This window comes from Sus scrofa, chromosome 15 (assembly GCF_054392235.1).
Source record: "Sus scrofa isolate SSC_HxYL_T2T_F1_AM1 chromosome 15, Sscrofa_HxYL_maternal_Yorkshire_Landrace_v2.0, whole genome shotgun sequence".
Lineage (NCBI taxonomy): Eukaryota > Metazoa > Chordata > Mammalia > Artiodactyla > Suidae > Sus > Sus scrofa.
In genome coordinates this window covers 126,798,669-126,813,902 of record NC_139397.1, presented here as the reverse complement: position 1 = coordinate 126,813,902, position 15,234 = coordinate 126,798,669, and the positions used below count along the sequence as shown (strand labels likewise).

Sequence of the window (15,234 nt, the reverse complement as noted above, 5' to 3'; positions counted from 1 at the left end):
TTTCATAAGGCTTACTGACCTACTGAAGAGCTGAGAAATTCAGTAGAAAAATTAATTTCTTCAGCTTTGCTTAAGCACAATCCTTTTTTTTTTCACATAATGTAGAAAAACAGCTTTTTGAAAAATCTTTGGACTGCTGTTTTCAGTGTGTGCATTATGCATGAATATATGGTCCAAGGTATTTTGTAGACTATATATTTGAAAAGAGCTCCAATAAATATGCTGAGTGCTTAGCAATAAATGCATCTTATGTACCTTAATGTTTCACATGTCCTATGATACATGTCCTGTTTGTAGCAACTGGGTCTACCTGTCCAAATGAAGATGTCCTGAGTTTAACTTTGTATTAATAAAATCATGAAATATCAGGACTTGGAAAAGTCCTTCTGATTACATATTTCACAGCAACAAAGTTTCCTTGTCCATTTCCTAAATCCAATTTATCATCTCTCAGACTATTAAAAAGTACTGATTTACCTGGCCTGTGGCGGATGTTCTTCAGAGAGCCGCATTTGGATGTCACGTGGCTTAGGTCTATCTTCTTGGTAACGATCTGTACCTGCATGAACCACATAAAATACGCTTAAAATAGTTTATACATAAATGAGCCCCCAAGCTCATACACAAAATCTACAACTCACAACATACAATGGCATATACACACATGGGAAAACACAATCTTCCATATGTCCTCCCATATGTTTGGTTGGAAAGAAAAACCCAAGGGAAAGAAAAATCCTAGAATAGAAGATTTTATTAGTAGAAAACAGATCATGCCACAAGGGGATAGAATCACTTGGATTAATAAGGCAAGCTTCCACTCAAGAGAACAAAGCACACCATGTCAAACCTTCCCATAAGCAAAGAGCCAAGTGAAGAGAGAAATTATTCTTTAAAAAGTGATTTTTATATAAAAAAAGTGACCACACTGTTGATAGATACAAGAAGCCCAATACTGCTTTAAGATACAAGAGGAAGAAATCTCTAAACCTGCTTTTCTAAAATACTATTGTCCATGTCTTGGGTAAGTGGAATTTTTCTCACACACCAAATTATAAAGCGATAGCAACATTTTTTTCCTTGGGTTTTATTGAAATTATTTCATCTCCCAATATCTGAAACAGTGCTTTCCAGGTGTAGTTCCTGGTCCATTTGCATCAAAAGTGCGTGGGAGGACTTCTCTTATGGTGCAGGGGCTAAGGATCCACAGCAGCTTCGGTTGCTGCTGTGGCATGGGGTCAGTCACTGCCCCAAGAACTTTTGCATGCCGCAGGTGCAGCCAAAAATGAAAAGAATTGTGCATGGAAATTACTGAATCGATCCCTGGAAACAGGGCCAGGGAATCTTCATATTTGAACAAGTGATTCTTCTCTAGGGGAAAGTTTAAACTCTAGGAAGCCCCCTAACTACTTTAAGATCATTAGTTATTTCAATTTATCCTTTTTTCGCCTACATGTTTTGATTATAGCGGCATCTCTGCTAGAGGATAGCTGGGTCCATCCTCTGATACCCTGAAATTATTTACCAGGACTGAGATTGCTTTTGTGAGAGTACCACACAGTGTGCACTTACAGTTAGGGCAACAGGGAGGAGGGTAAATACTGAGTATGAGGCTTTGCCCTCCTAGACGGAGCCTGACACACCTTGCTGTGGCCTTCCCACATGGGACATTTTCATGCTCAGTGGAGCTAATTTGAACATCAAGTGACAGCTCCTGCTGGAGGGCACTTGCCTGTCTCTCACTGCTTGACTCCATCTCTGTCCAGTGGAGTAACAAGGAGCCAAGATAGTAGGCAGGTGAGAATTCTGGATTTGGTACTCTATAAATTACTTGTGTCATAGATGGCCAGAATCTGACATTTAGGTGAAAGGATCTGTAGTACTGAGAGTCAGTCTGTTCACCTTTTTTATTATTCTAATGTTACAAAGAACCATGCTTACTTTAGCCCGAATTTGCCTGTTTCAACTCTTCCTCAACTTCATTTGAGAAGCATGGACTCATATTTCCTTTCCTCTCATAGGGTATTATTTCCACTCAATTTAAGAGACAGGAAAAAAAATCCCATCAAGACGAAGTGTAGACGGGGACCTGAATCCTTTCACTTTGAATTACAGAAGAGTCATGCTTCACCAGTTTTGTATGATTCCAAATGATACCTAACTCTCATGAATAATGAAGCACAAAAGACGACATTATATACTTTGGGTACTTTCAAGTACATCAATCTTTGCCTCAAGAGTGATTTAAATGGAGCTAGAAAATTGTGCGCCAGGTTGACTTTGACGGAGGAGGAGTAGAGACAGCATAAGAAAATACCTTAATACCATAAGAAGCCAAAGGCCGGCAAACAAAATTGGCAAGTGAAGTGGGTTTTCCATCTCCCTGAAAGCCATGGTGTACCCCATTCAAAACGCAAGAAATTCACCGATCTTACAGGGAAGGATGGGAAGCCCATCGTCGAAAATGCAAGGTTGATAAGTTCCCAAACCAGGTGGACATGTGGAGCAGCAACAAGAAGAGGGAAGTGTGTTGGGAGGTGTCGGGAGGGAGGCAGGAAAGGAGACAAAGTGCTGGCTGTGCAGATGGCTCCACACAATCAGGACAGCTTCTAACAGCAGCTTCTACTTACATTTCCGCCCCCAGCAGAATGTTTGATGTTATCCTTGGAACCACATCTGGACTGAACCTTGCTAAAATCGATCTTCTTGTTTAAAATCCTAACCTAAAAGGAATTGGAAGTAACTTCACTGTGCATTTTTCTTTCAATATGCTGGGTACAGGGAACCAGAATGGGTAGACCAAAGAGGCTCCAAATGCCCTTCTGCCCACATAATCATTGAAGAGGAAAATCCAACACTGAAACTGAAAAGCAGATTTATTGTATGAATATGAACCCCTTTCCCCCTGCATTCCCAAGGCCAGAGGCTTGAGAGCTTTAGCTATCCCAGCTGTAGGCAGGTGTAACCTGGAAACAATTAGAGGAAGAAAAAAAAAAAAAAAAAAAAAAAACTTGGATTATCAGTGAAGAGGAGGCTTCTGCTATTGTGAGCAACATTAGGACTCAGGTCCACTTTATGAAAGGTCCAACAGTGTACTTCAGCCCAGGATCCCCAGGGATGTGCTAGTGCCCATCACTGCCCCTTGCCCCCACAGTGTTACCATCACAACTACAAATCGCCTGGAAAATCTGACTTGCCTATTTATTGGTCCACATAGAACAGGTGAGGTTTACACTGACCTGGCTGAATGCTACAGGTGAGGGTTCTCATTCATCCCAGGGAAGAAGCCCTGGTTTCCCAAGAGGGTCAACAAGGAGGCTCCGCTGAAAGGGCTTTAGGCTTCCCTTGCAGGTTTGGCTCAGCAGCTTTTTTTTTTTTTAGGGCTGCACCCATGGCATGTGGAAGTTCCCAGACAAGGGTCCAATCGGAGCTGTAGCCACCAGCCTATGCCAGAGCCACAGCCGCGTCTGTGACCTTCACCACAGCTCACAGCAACGCCGGATCCTTAACCCACTAAGCGAGGCCAGGGATCGAACCCATGTCCTCATGGATGCCAGTCGGGTTTGTTAACCATTGAGCCAAGATGGGAACTCCTTCTCAGCAGCCTTTTGAAAGGCCTCTCTCCGACAACTGCTTAAAAGTAGCCATTATCCTTGGATTTAGTGTGGAAGCACTCTTTCCATTTTTTAGAGGGGAGAAGACCAAAAACTATTAGCTGACTTGTACTAGGTCATGCATAGGTAGTCCAGGCCTTGGTTGGGCCCACTGGATTTGAAGTTGGGTTTTATCTCTATTTCCAAGCAGTCCAGTATTCATTTTGAAGACAACAGCAAATCCAGGCAATAGTGAATCCAGATCTGGAAAGATATCACTCTGGTAAAATGTAAAGTGCAAAGCAATAACTCTTGTGGCTTCCTTCAGGTGTCTTTTGAATTTTACGTGTTTTGGAGGGCAGGCAAGCAATGTAAGAACAGAAGGAAAGGGTTTTTTTGCTTTGTTTTTTGATTTGTTTTACTTCACTTTGGCTATAACTATCCCCACCCCCCAAAAAAAACCAAAGAGAAATCATGTTTTTGTACTTTAGGGGAAAGTTTATCCTCTTATTTTTTTTTTAAAGCTAAATAAATTTACCCTAGATATACAGCTGTTTTCAAGGATGGTATCACATCTTTTGGTATTTGCAAAAAAGAGTAAAAAATTCAAGAGGACACTGGATTTTGACTATTTTTAACTAGACAAAGCTTAAATTGCAGCGGCTGGCTAACACTGACAAGATAGCTTGTTCCTTACAGGGAAGTATCAGGGACAGCTCTCATCACAGCCCCAGGAAAGGGCCTCTTGTCAAAATCTGAATTCAGAAGATGTGATGATTGGGCCACTCTTTAGGGCATAATAAAAAATTCCAATTTTTTAAAAAGGAGAGACATCACAGAGTCTATATCCAAGGAAAAGTGTAGCTGCACTGCAAGAGTTTCAGATAAACTGTAGATGTAGATAACTAAGTCAGGGCCACTGTATTTCAAATTTCACAGGTAAGTTATTTTTACAAAGCAAACAATTTTGATTTGTTATTTCTAATAATAATAATTTAGATTACGCTCCATAAGGATCTCATTATTTTGGCAATGAAACAGAAATCACCTAAGCCATTTTTCCCTAATCCTTGGGGATGCACAGGTTCTCATATTTCATTTACCAATTTTAATTTAGAGACCATCACTGTTACCAATTAAGTGACTCATTACCGAGTGATCAAATGCCAAATGTTCAATCTGACTCACTTGCTGCAAAAATGGCAATTCCAAATTCAGTTGCATAAATTTGTTTGACTCTAACGTTTAATCAACAGTTTAATAATTTTTCTGGTTTCCAGAACAAATGTTTCAAACACAAAGAGGTCACGCACATTGTCGGCATTATTCAGAGATGATTTTAATCCTAAATCCTAAAAATTAAAGGCCAACTTCTGTTGATTTCCCCCAGATTTTCTAGAGAATCATAGATTTTCTAGTGAAAAAACTAGCTGGCCTTTTTTGATGGTAGACTTTATCAACCCACGTTTGCTCTATTAGACATGCATTAACGGCATGCCCTTTATGTATTTCCGTAATTGCAAAAACTTCAGAGTACACTGCTTTTGTCTAAAATGAGGCAAAGTATGACGTTCACTATTTTGCTTAATGGTTGAGTGGAAAGAAGCAAAACCGCTTTGAACAATACATGTTTGATGTTTGGTATGATTTATGCTCTAACTTGACAACTTGTACCTGAGCCATATGACTCACATTTATGCCTTAGCAAAATTACAAAATACTTCATGACAAGCATCACTAGATCATTAACAGATAACACCTTAGAGAGTTAATTCCACAACAAGCATTGGTCCACAGAAACCATTGTATAAACTAGAAAAATAAATGGCTGCTGTGAAGAATAAAGCTTTATTCCAGATTAGTTTTTTTTTTAATCAGAGAGTTGAGTTTTAATTCTCTGTTCTTGATGGATAGATTGAAATAAAAATGACTTTCTTTGAAGAAATTTTTCATTGGACCTATGTTTTCCTAAAGCCTGTGTCAAAGGACAGTAATTTTAACATCTTAGAGACTTCCTAGAAAAAAAAATAATAATAAACTTCTATTTTACAAATGAACTAATTTTTTTCTTCATGATATGAAATATTTGAAAAATAATTTTTCAACATTAACTCTAAACTTCATTTTAATCTTTGTTAATTTCTCTCAATTGAAAATGTTATTTGCACTATTAATGCAAAGAATGTGACAATCTTTCCTTCTGCATACTTCACAGTGGAAGTGAAATGTGTTATATCAACCAACTGGATCATCTTTCTAATGATCTGCCAAAATTCTACCAAACTCTCTATTTCCTATTAAATGCAACAAAACTTTTAGCCAGGTATGTAGGGTCCTCAGCAATTCTGATTTTTGAGTTCTCACTTAATACTTTTTATTTTGTCCAGACTGTATTATAGTCCATACTTGAAGGGCCTTGTATACATTTTCAAGTCCATCTCCATGCTTTTTTTTAATGTTATTATCTCTTGCCAGAACATCCTTATTCCAAGTTGAGTCCATAACAGATCATCCTTCAAGGCTCAGCCAAATCAGTTCCTCCAGTGGGGGCTGGCAAAAAAGGCATGGGCATTCATGGGTGACTTATTTGCATACATAATTGATTTTTCATTTATTTAAAGGACTTATAAGCATGAAGAGTCATAAAGAATTGGTTAATGTAATTGAGTAATTAATCAGAATTATTTTATCTTACTTTAATTCTATTTGTACATTATGCTAGGGAAGAACAGAATAGTTACTTTCTGGATATTCTTGAAGTGGGACTCTAGTTGAATTTCATTCTTTTTTTTTTTTTTTGTCTTTTGTCCTTTTAGGGCCACACCCATGGCATATGGAGATTCCCAGGCTAGGAGTCTAATTGGAGCTGAACCTGAAATCTCATGGTTCCCAGTCGGATTTGTTAACCACTGAGCCACGACGGGAACTCCTGAATTTCATTCTGATGGCTCAACTGAAATGATCTGCCACTGTACTCTTTCTGCATATAAGTTTAATTGCTCCTTTGGAGCAATTAACCTTTTTTCTCCAGCAAAGTGGTTGCTCTTAGAAAGGACCGGAGTATAAAGTGCAGGATATGCCTGTAGGTAAAACTAGGACTCTCTAAATAGAGAATAGTTGTAAATATAAGACATGTAAAATGGAAGAAAATACAATCCTATATAAAGATTTTAATAAAACAGTTTATAAACCAGAGGCATTAATCATAATGTCAAGTTGAATTTATTGAGCAATGGGAATTTGATTTTTTTTGACACTCTCTGATGGTTTTTTTTTTTTAACAAACATATACACATGTCAGCTCAAGATAGCAAGGTGTGGAAAGTAACAAGGAGTCCAAAAGCTTGAAGTCTATTCTCAGCTCCTTCACAATCTGGAGCTAGGCCCTTCAGGCATCCTCTAGGTAGGAACCTCAATTGCAAGATCATTTCTTTCTTTCTCCATCCAGAATTGTGTTGAAAAAAAAAAAAAACAATTTTTTTCTGAAAGCTACTAGATAGTGACACCCGACTGATTTTCCTTCAACCATAAAGGGGATTAAGCTCTTCCTTTGGGTTTGTGACATTTCTCAGAAATGCTTATGAAGCCTTTTTTTTTTTTTTTTTTTTTTTTTTTTAAGGGCTGCACTAGCAGCATATGGAGGTTCCCAGGATAGGGGAGGAATCATAGCTACAGTTGCCTGCCTAGGTCACAGTCACAGCAACACAGGATCTGAGCCACATGTGCAACCTACACCACAGCTCACGGCAACGCTGGATCCTTAACCCGCTGAGTGAGGCCAGGGATCGAACCTGCATCCTCATGGATACTAGTCGGATTTGTTTCTGCTGTGCCACAATGGGAACTCCATTATGAAGCTTTTCTTTATCCTTATATCATAAAAATACTTTTCTGTCTTTCTCAAAAGTATTATCTATTTCATAATATTAATTTTAATTAAAACTATTTATCTAGCCTCTATGGAGTCCAGTGGCATCATACATTAAAACCAAAATATGATTACATCATACATTCCTGAAGATAGAAAATTCTCTGGAACAGATGATGTTCTCCAAAGATTCATCTGTTAACAAGCCAGTGCTCTGGTCAAAATGCATACAGGCATGCAAACATTATAGTCCACTTTGAATTTTAATTAAACCTACCTACACTGACCCATAACTTCTTCAAAACGAAGGCTATCAAATACAAACAATGTTTATTTAAATAGAAATATTAGTCCATGTCAAAACATATAAGCTCTAAAGAAAAAGAAAATGGCAGAGGGCCTAATCTTCCTGTGCAGAGTGTGTCACAAAACACAGAAAGTAGAACCACACTAAGAACACTTGGGGTGAATGGATAACGTTGAAAAATTTGTAAAGAACTTTCTGGTAAAACAGACATTAAGTTTAGCTATTAGACCCACTGTCAAGTATTTTAAGTGGCCTGTGCATGGGTACTGGAAGGAAAGTTATGAACCCAATAGTGATTTTGGTTCATGAAAATTAACAGATAAGAGCTTTATCAAATCCATACGCCATAATTTCTTGACATTACATTTTTTCCTTTAGTTTAACTTTTTAAGCTATTTTAAGAAATACTGGACCAACTGGTAAGAAAGTAACTTTTCAAGAGTCTGTTGCGTTGTTTGAAAACAATCTGAGATTCATGGCTGTTCCCATGTCCTTACTTGGTTTGTAAGTAAACAGCAAATAAAAAGAGACTCTATGGGCCTCAACTCTGTAAACCCAGAGTAATAATTTCTCCATAGTTTTTAATAATTAATATTTATGAAGCAGAGCTTGAAACTTTCCATTACCATACAAAATATAATTGAATTATAGTTATAAAAGTTCTACTGCATAAAGACAGGGTCCCTGAGCTCAAGGAGCTTTCATTTTGAGATAATGATGACTTTGACAGCAAAAAAGAATGCCTTGTTAATATAATGGTGAACTGTTTTTCTTCACGCTGGGTTGACTGACAGTATTTTAAAGTTAATAGGGTATTTCGTTATACTTCTTATTTAGCACTTATTTGGAGCCCTAAGCAGATAGGAAGAAATGGCTTGGAAAAATCTTAAAATTAAATACGGGCAAGACACTAGGGGAAGACAAGAAAAAAAACAAAAAAAACAAGCACTTTTTTCAGCCTAGATTATAGAGACCACATATTATTGTCATATAGTACCCCAGCAGAGTCTTGCAAATGATAAAAGAATAAATATGCAAATAAGGAAAAATCTAAATGAACTTCAAGTTTTCTTTTTGCTTATAAAATTTATAATTTGGTAAATCGGCCTATATTTAATAGCAGTCAATAGACACAGTGGTGACCATCATAATTTTATATAACGAGAAAAAAAATCCTGCTTTGTATTAGTTGCCTCCAGAATTAATTCCATTCTTTCCCTTGAATATAAAATTGAAAGCAACTTATTCACGTTAGCATGAAAAAGGCCAAAAAAGGCTCAGAATAATGCCTAAAATTTTATAAGAAAATATAAAAAAGATTCCACTCTATGTTTCACAATTTCATTCCCTCCTTCCTCTCTCCAATGCTGTCCCTTCCCCAGTTACATTCCTTCCCCTTCTGTTTCAAAAACATTCCTTTCCACTCAACTTCAGCTTGCCCCTTGTGGCATAAATACTTATGGAGTCTATTAGAGTACCCAAATAAATGTTTTTCTGATGAGTGGTAATGCAAAAATACTATCACACTTGAAGTAGAACCATGGATTTGAAAACTTAAAGTAACCACGTAGTCTATTTAAATGAAATGTCAGGAGTTCCCGTGGTGGCTCAGTGGATTAAAGATCCAATAAGTATGCATGAGGATGAGGGTTCCAATCTCTGGCCATGCTCAGTGGGTTAAAGATCTGGTGTTGCCGTGAGCTGTGGTGTGGGTCACAGATGCGGCTTAAATCTGACATTGCTGTGGCGGTGGCACAGGCTGGCAGCTGCAGCTCCGATTCCACCCAAGCCTGGGAACTTCCATATGCTGCAGGTGCAGCCATAAAAATAAAAAATGAATAAATAAATAAATAAATAAAAGTGGTGCTTTTATTTTATAGTGGTGCTATAAACAAAACCAAATATGATTTTGTTGCTTCTATTCTGCAAATTAGAAAGCCAAAGACCAGAGAGGTCAGTATCTATGGTTATGGAATGATTGAGTAGAAAAGCTGGACAAGCACTCAACTCTTACCTCTTGATCCAAAATTTTTTTAGCCAAAAGTCACTATGGTCCAAACATGGCAGTTTCTTTCGGCAATCATTTGTAATGGCTTTAGATATTTACATTCAACAAGTCACTAGAAAAAAGGCATCCTTCCATACATATGAAATACTACATTCATCCAACTTTCACTCAGCAGATATACTGAATACCTACTATGTACTAGATCCAGAGGACAAGATGGATCTTATCTCTGATTTTACGTAGCTTATGATCTCTTAGGTGAGAGGAGATAAGACATTAAATAACCAATCATACAATGGAATGTACAAATGTATGGAGAAACACTGGCTACAGTATCGAGATTATGTCAGAGAAAAGAAGAGATGCAGGGAGGCCAGCTGACAACTACTGCAGTGGACATCAACTAGAGATAATGTGTCCTGCGCTGGTCGGTGCAGACTAGACTGAGAAATGTGCAGGTTTAAGTGCTGTTGCGGGCGCATAAAATCATTAGCACTAAACGATGGCCAGGATACGGGATGAGAGAGAGATGAAAATAATACACATAGATTTTAGATTTGGCAATGTTCAGTCCTATTATTTGAACAGATGTAGGAATGTTTAAAAATTATAACTAAATGTGAACTTTCTATTCTCAAAGATCTATGTGGCATCAACCACACTGATGTCTTGCTGTTCCTAGAACTTGCCAGGCCTGCTTCTGGCTCAGGGCCTTTGCATATGTGGTTTTGTCTGCCTGAAATATTCTTCTCCACTTATCCAGAGGGCTTACTCCTTCACTCCCTTAAAATCTTTATTCAAAAAACCTGAAACTAATACAACATTGTATATCAACTATACTCCAATAAAATTAAATTGGGAAAAATATAATTTTTTTTGTCTTACTTTCCTCCTAGAATGTGAATTCCATGAAGGTCAGAATTTCAGGAATTTGTGTGTTTTGTTCACTTTTATATTCTCAGTACCTAGAACACCATATGGGACATAAAAGGTACTCAATATCTGAGTACCTGTTGAATAAGTGATTGAGTCAATGAATGTACAACTTTGAGTTCCCGGAATTGAGGAAAAAGAAGACAGCTTGTCATGTTACTTTAAAGATGCCAAAGTTTATTTTATTTTACTTTTATTTTATTTTATTTTGTCTTTTTTGCCATTTCTTGGGCTGCTCCCTCGGCACATGGAGGTTCCCAGGCTAGGGGTCCAATCGGAGCTGTAGCTGCCAGCCTACACCAGAGCCACTGCAACGCAGGATCCGAGCCGTGTCTGCGACCTACACCACAGCTCACAGCAACGCCGGATCATTAACCCACTGAGCAAGGGCAGGGATTGAACCCGCAACCTCATGGTTCCTAGTTGGATTCGTTAACCACTGCGCCACGACGGGAACTCCCAAAGTTGATTTTAAAATTAATTATTTCATTATTGATTCTTGGTATTATCTACAGAAATTTGAAAGCTAGCTATATTTTAAAGCTTGATTTTTTTAGAATTATTATAAAAATAATCTATCATAGGTGAATACAAAAGTATGAAAAAATGCAACAAATTTAATGGTCCCAAATTTTCAATAGTATATTAACATATTATTTACACTAAATTATTTCATATAAATATTTAAAAGTTCAGAAACTTCAAATTTCAATCCTAATGTGATAAACTCTTGGCATGGAAGGGAGTATTACATTAAATTACCATTTTAGTGTTGTATAACAAAAGTTAAAGCAAACAAAAGACTAAGGTATAGAAAATCGTATATTTTGTAGACAAGTGATTATTCATTACATACAAAATTATAGAACCTGACCTTGTAGGTCAGCCATTAAAGGATGATATTAGAAATGCCACATGCGAGATGTGGATAATGTGAGGACGTTTCTTATCTGTGAAAATGTGAAAGTTGGGCTATAAGGAGCTGAGTATCTTTGACCTCCAATGTTCCTTAATTCAATGGATCCATATATACCTGAGAGATAGAAATTAGACTTCTTTATATCTAGAATGTAACGATACATTTCATAGGTTCTAGTCTAATGGATTTATCTAAGTAAATTTTTAAAAAAGATGCTAGGGCAACACTGGGAACATAGTAGGCTTACAAATTCTACAAGATTTCACATATAAAAGATGAGTCCTGTTCTTTCTGTGAACAGGAGTGACTTGTTAGAGGATGCCACCACCTGTGGCACCACTGTCTTAAAAGTGACTGACAGATCCATGAGTAAAGCAGAAGTACAAAACTCACAAGGCAATCAATCAAATCCATAGACATGGCCTTGAAGAGATCAGAGTCTACTGAACTACCCTTTCCAATGAGGTGTAAGTGAAAATAGCCTCTGTGAAACTGCCTCATCAGTAACTTTCAATTATCGTAAGGGTACAAAAATTGTGCTTTGTGTACTGATCTTTATAAAGCTGATGGAGAAAAAACAAGAAACTTGTCAAAACATGTAGGAGTATTCTACATTAATCAACGTCCCTCTACAAAATCTGATCCGTAGATAGAAAAAGTACTATTCATTGAGATGATGCTTAAATTTTTTATGGCACATGTTTGGAGAAATGGTTTATTTTCCTACCTTTGTTTAAATCAAGCAGCAGAGTTCTTAAAAAGTTAACACTATTTATTCTAAAAATTAGATTTAATGTAGATTAGGGAGCTAAGTACATTTAGATAGTTTCAAATTAAATACACTTAATAAGATAGCCTTACCTATGCCTTGAGTTAAATTAACCAAGTGTACTAATTAGTGAATCCAAGATTGCATATGTTCTTTCCAGTAGAATGAATTTATATTTTAGCTGAAAAGATTAACTTTATTGCTTCTGTAAAGCTCCTCATATCTCCAGCTAGTTTATCTTTCCCATTAGGCATTAATTTGCCTCACTGAACCAAGGCCTAAGCTGAGCCTCTTTGCCAATAGGAAACTGGACTTTAACAGAAGAGATAACAGTCATAAGTACAAAACTTATACATATGGAAGAGCGATAAATGGTCAAATTGGGGCAAATAATAAAGCTTCCCAATTCGGAAAGCTGTTGAATTCTCGAGACATGTATATCTTTCATTATACATTTCCTCTCCCCATTCTTAGTGATTGCTCAGAACCTCTTCTCATTCCCTGCATTTGAGAACATACACTACAAGGAGACTTAAAACAACACTAATAGAGTTTTTAAAATTAAATTATATACATGCAAACCACTCTGAATTTTATGACAATAGAGTGTGTAATGGTTCAAATTAGTTGAATTGAGGTTACATCTATCATCTTCACTAACAAGAGTTGTGTGACTATTTTTCTCGATAACTATAGACGACATATGTCTAGCACAAAACTTGGTTTCTACAGAAGGTATTGCTATTGTCCTGTTCTCGTCAATGATTCCAGGTTGGCCACTGTCCATTCAAAAATCTCTAGTATATACAATTTACAATTGGGGACAACATGCCATTGGCTTCAATTTCCCTAACAGGGTGCATTTATAAATTCTCAATCAGATAACTAGAGTCTTATAGCATATCATCTTGATAATTTCTAGGAAGCTTTAACATGAAAGTTTTTTTTAGTCATTTTTTAAAGTTGAGCCTTTAAAACCCAGTCAAAATCTTAAGTTTAACATGTGCAAAGAAAGAACCTCTTCTCATTCCCTGTATTTGAGAACATACACTACAAGGAGACTTTTAGGAGGATACTGTTGAAGTGTTGAGTGAGACATTTTTCCTACAAAGACAGATCTACTGTAGTGTATCTCAATTTCACAATTCATTTTTCTCTCAAATTTAAAAGCATTAATACCATCTATCAAAAAATAGAAGGAAGGCAAATATCTTCCTTTCACCTATTTCTTATCTTGGTGAGGAAACCCCCTGCTTCTCCAACAAAAGTTACTTTATAACTCCACTGTTATAGATTTTTTTCCAAGTCATCTGAACTGTAACAGGATAATTTTGCATCAGGTTAATACTTGCCTGATGGAACAAGAGGTTTTCTTCAAATGACATGGTGATTTTGAGGTTATTTTTGTTCTTTCTGTAATTTTTGTGTCATATGTCTTTATTAGCCCTTAATTACCATAATCTCCAGGGCAGTCTTAGTTCAACTCGAAAGAATAAGACATTTTTATATCAATTTTATGAATTAACAAATACAGAAGTCAATTAAAATTAGACATGGAAACATTCACAGCCAGATAGCATAAAGAAGTAGAAAGAGAAAGCAAATAAATCTTCATATTTGGGGGCTGGTTTAACTTAATGATTTTAGCAGTTTTCGTCTTTCTACCTCGAAGAGTCCTTTGAATAAAATCATATACTATCAAATTATATCAATAATCATTACTTTTTTAGCTTTAATAAAATATCTTTGAGGTAATTAATCTTTCCTCATGAGTCTAAGAAGAAACATTCTCTTAAGCATCAATATTTTCCAGAAGATAAGCAAGTAAATCTCATATTTACTTAAGGAGAATACCAGTATGCTGGGATATTTATAAAAAGAGAATTGATTTTAAATATACATAATTAAATGGGTAGGTCAGAAAAAGCTAAAATGATAAACATTCAAATTGGTCTAAATTGATGTTATTCAACCTACTCCTTTCAATTATTTATGTATACATATAAAAATAAGACATTTGGATATTTCCAAAGGGCTCAAAATATTTCTTTCTATTGGATGTGCAAAACTATGATAAAAGCAAAAGTATGAGATTTTTGTTAATTATAGGCTTAAACTTCAGAGAATATTTTTCTATGAAAAAGCATTTTTCTGTGACTATATTATTATAGAATGTTACAGTTGATCTGAAAAGGGCAAATTGAGTCCTTCCTCTTTTCTTTGGTTGATTTTTCTTAACTCTTTGTACCTCTTGAACAGAATCATAGTGAGAAAGGAAAGAAGTGTGTTGCTAAAGGGAAAAGTAATATTAAATTTTTATTTCAACACTGAGTAGGAGTCTTTGACAGCTTCATGTTTTGGCAAGACATCTCTTCTAAACCTTCTGAAAATACTTTCCCTTTGGCATGAGACAGGACACCAGAAATCAGGAGCAGAAAAGGAGTGGAAGAAAAAAAATACTGAGGTTAAAAAGAGAGGCTTTTTTGGTATATTGAAAGGGCATTACAAGTTTGTTAACGTGAAAGGAAATCATTGCTTTCTCGCGTCTTTCACTCAGACACAGGTGTTTCATCTTTTACAATAAAAGTCAAACTATGGGTTTATCAGTATCACAAGGGAAACATTAAGTGGTATGTGTATTCTCTCCGTCCAGGCTAATTGCTTTGTCCAAGCATACAATGTAAAAGCAAGATTCAGGTTAAGGTAGGGCTCAAAGCCCTCTAGCTGGGAAAAATGTGCATGTTTGCTCTGAAGCTGAAATTAAGAGTTAATAGAGTTTTACTAATAACCCTATAAAATAAATTAATCTTAAAGAGAAGTTCTAATGGAAGCATGCA

General features: G+C 36.4%; 1 protein-coding gene across 50 annotated transcripts in view; it reads right to left on the bottom strand.

The window, feature by feature from the left end:
* The window catches only part of MAP2 (microtubule associated protein 2), a 300,883-nt gene that overhangs the window by 8,043 nt on the left and 277,606 nt on the right, over window positions 1–15,234 (bottom strand). For 25 of the 50 annotated variants that reach the window (XM_021074986.2, XM_084998929.1, XM_084998916.1 and 22 more), the window contains 2 exons: window positions 2,631–2,723; window positions 478–559 (listed from right to left, as the gene is read on the bottom strand). In XM_021074986.2, the coding sequence (XP_020930645.2) occupies window positions 478–559; window positions 2,631–2,723 (175 nt within the window). The remainder of the gene's footprint in view (window positions 1–477; window positions 560–2,630; window positions 2,724–15,234) is intronic. The other 25 variants (XM_084998926.1, XM_021075002.2, XM_084998927.1 and 22 more) reach the window with 1 other exon arrangement.